The 2,478-nt window shown below is 55.9% G+C and overlaps 1 protein-coding gene across 1 annotated transcript in view; it reads left to right on the top strand.

Annotated features, from left to right (window-relative positions):
• Window positions 1-1,417, top strand: part of HPS4 (HPS4 biogenesis of lysosomal organelles complex 3 subunit 2) — a 27,729-nt gene extending 26,312 nt beyond the window's left edge. The window contains exon 14 of the mRNA XM_049618956.1: window positions 175-1,417. Coding sequence (XP_049474913.1) covers window positions 175-346 — 172 coding nt within the window. The 3' untranslated portion in view covers window positions 347-1,417. The remainder of the gene's footprint in view (window positions 1-174) is intronic.
• The last annotated feature ends 1,061 nt before the right edge of the window (window positions 1,418-2,478 follow it).

Here is a 2,478-nt window from a genome sequence, read left to right as displayed (position 1 = left end):
GGTGACCTCGTGGGTGCGCGCCCAACCCCCCACCCCCCCCCCGCCCCCCCCCCCCCCCCCCCCCCCCCAGCATTTGGCGTCGCTGGGCCCCTGCCGAGCACCTCCTGAGGTCTCTGTGTGGTCAGAGGCCTGCCCAGGCAGCCTGGGACCGTTGTCTTCTTTCTTCCCCCTCAGAAACGCCTCCACGGCCGTGTACGCCTGTTGCAGCCCCGTCCAGGAGACCTATTTCCAGCAGCTGGCGGTGGCGGCGCGGAGCTCCGGCTTCCCGAGCCCACAGGATGGTGCCTTCAGCCTCCCCGGCAAAGCCAAGCAGAAGCTGCTGAAGCACGGGGTGAACTTGCTCTGAACCGGGCCGCGGCAGGAAGTTCATCACCCCAGGAGAGGATGAGCAAGTTGAACAGCACAGAAGTTGCGCCTTCTTGAAAGTCCCTGTGTTCTAGTTTCCTCGGCATATTCCCCTTGTAGGAACATGATGATACGTGCGTGCGTGTCACTCCTTTTGTAGGCTGGGGCTTGAGCGGGTAGTTCTTCGGGGCAGCGGACCTAGAGCACGCGATAAAGGGCTTTGTTACGCTGGCCAGGTTGCGGCCGGGCCGGGTGCCTTTGGCTCCCAACCAAAGAGGGGCAGGGCCAGGTAGTTGACCCGTCACACGCGGTCTTGGGCACCTGCCACTTTTCGCTGCTGTTGCATCTGGACCCTAACTAGTACCACGAGCATTTTCTCTGCAACCCTGTTGTCCTGAGTCCAGGGGGCGGTGTGAGGCAGGGCTGCAGGGGGTGGGATTTGTCAGCCAGCAGACTGAACCCCCACACCTCAGGTAGGTGTTCTTTGGAGTGGCCCCCCCGGGAGGTCTGGACGCGCAACGCAGGGAGGCAGGCAGGGATGCCACAACCACCTCGTTTGCATGCTTCTAGAACTATATTCAAAACCAGGAGTTCTGTTCTTTGGAACACCCACAGTGGGGGCAAGTCTTGACAAAATGGGTGGGAGCCTGGGGTTCTAAGGCAGCCGTGAGCCCCGGGAACTGGGTGATGGCACACTGGGCCGTGCGCCTTTGGTGCGACGTGGGCCATGCAGCTGGCCCCTCTCCAGTGAAGGTCCTCAAACAGGAGTTCTCAAAACGGGGCAAAAGCCAAGCTGTGCTTTCTAGCGGTGGCTGCATGAAAGGGAGCAGCGTTCATCTGTGTTCCCGGGCCCATGCTCCAGGCAGAAAGTTTACAATAATGTGATACAGAACACAGGATGAGATCTTTACCAGGGTCTGAACTGTTTACTGGGAGTACCCGAGACTTCCGTTTGGAAACTGCAATGTTAATAGTTTCATGTCGGTGAACAAGTGCCTAATGTTTGTGACCGTGTCTTGTCTTGAAAGGAGTTGCCCAGGGCTAAAAATAAAACAGCCCCAGATGCTATTGAGTTGTGAGTCATGGTGACCTCTCTAGTGAGAAAGTTAAGGTAAAGATATTTTGTGTGTGTGTGTGTGTGTGTGTGTGTGTGTGTGTGTGTGTGCACGCACATGCACCCATTTGGCATGGACGCGGTTTGCCATGCCTGAACCGACGCAGGCAGGTGAGTGCAGGCGCACTTCAGAATGGTCTGTCCGTGAGGGTGACCGGCCGCAGCTGCTCTGTCAGCGTCAGCGTGGCTGGCCCCGCACACCAGGCCCAGCCACCCTTCCTTCCGCCTCTCCCTGGAGTCCCTGCTGCCACTGGCCGGCCTACAAGGGTCCTGTTCCCAGATGGAGGAGGACCATTCCCCAAGCTAGGGCAGACATGTACTGTCCTACTGCTCCGCTAAATTTTCCAAGAAGACATTCACTATGAGCCTCTGTGCCAGCCTGCCAAGGAACCTTCCCATGACTGACAGACACACCACACAGTCCTTTCCTGCTGTGGGGTGTTTTCAAGTAGCCGTGCTTTGCCTCCTGCTCGCTGGGACACCAGAATTCCGAGGGCCCCAGCTCTGAGCTCAGGGGCATCACAACCTGTCACGTATTGAAACGGGGACAGAATTTGGAGCCCGGAACCCATGGTCATCTGCCTCCTCACAGCTCAGCTAACTGCCCGAGTTCAAGGACTCTTCCAGACCGGATCTGTTTCACGAGCAAGTTGCTTGGCTTTCCTAGATGTCATGCCATCTGCAGACCTGAATCTTGCTGGGTTTGCTTTCAGGAACCTCTCTCTCCTTCTACATTCTCAGGGCAGCCATTGAGCCTCAAAAAAAAAACACTCTTAATACAAAATGTCTCTGTTTCTGAGAATCCACGCTCGAGGCAGCAGCCAGATGCTCCCCCTTTAGACCTTCCCCCCAAATTCTTAACAGTTACATGGATAGCCACACGCAATGGTCATTTCAAAACACATCCACAGGTGCTTTGCTACAAATGAGGGATCTGCTCCTCCTCCCCTGAGCGTGGGCTGTACTTAGTGATTCGTTTCTTTTTTTTTTTTTTTTTTTTTTTTTTTTTTTTTTTTTTT

This window comes from Panthera uncia, assembly GCF_023721935.1.
Source record: "Panthera uncia isolate 11264 chromosome D3 unlocalized genomic scaffold, Puncia_PCG_1.0 HiC_scaffold_8, whole genome shotgun sequence".
Lineage (NCBI taxonomy): Eukaryota > Metazoa > Chordata > Mammalia > Carnivora > Felidae > Panthera > Panthera uncia.
Note: the sequence above shows the minus strand (reverse complement) of the source record. Positions and strands in the feature narration are given on the sequence as shown.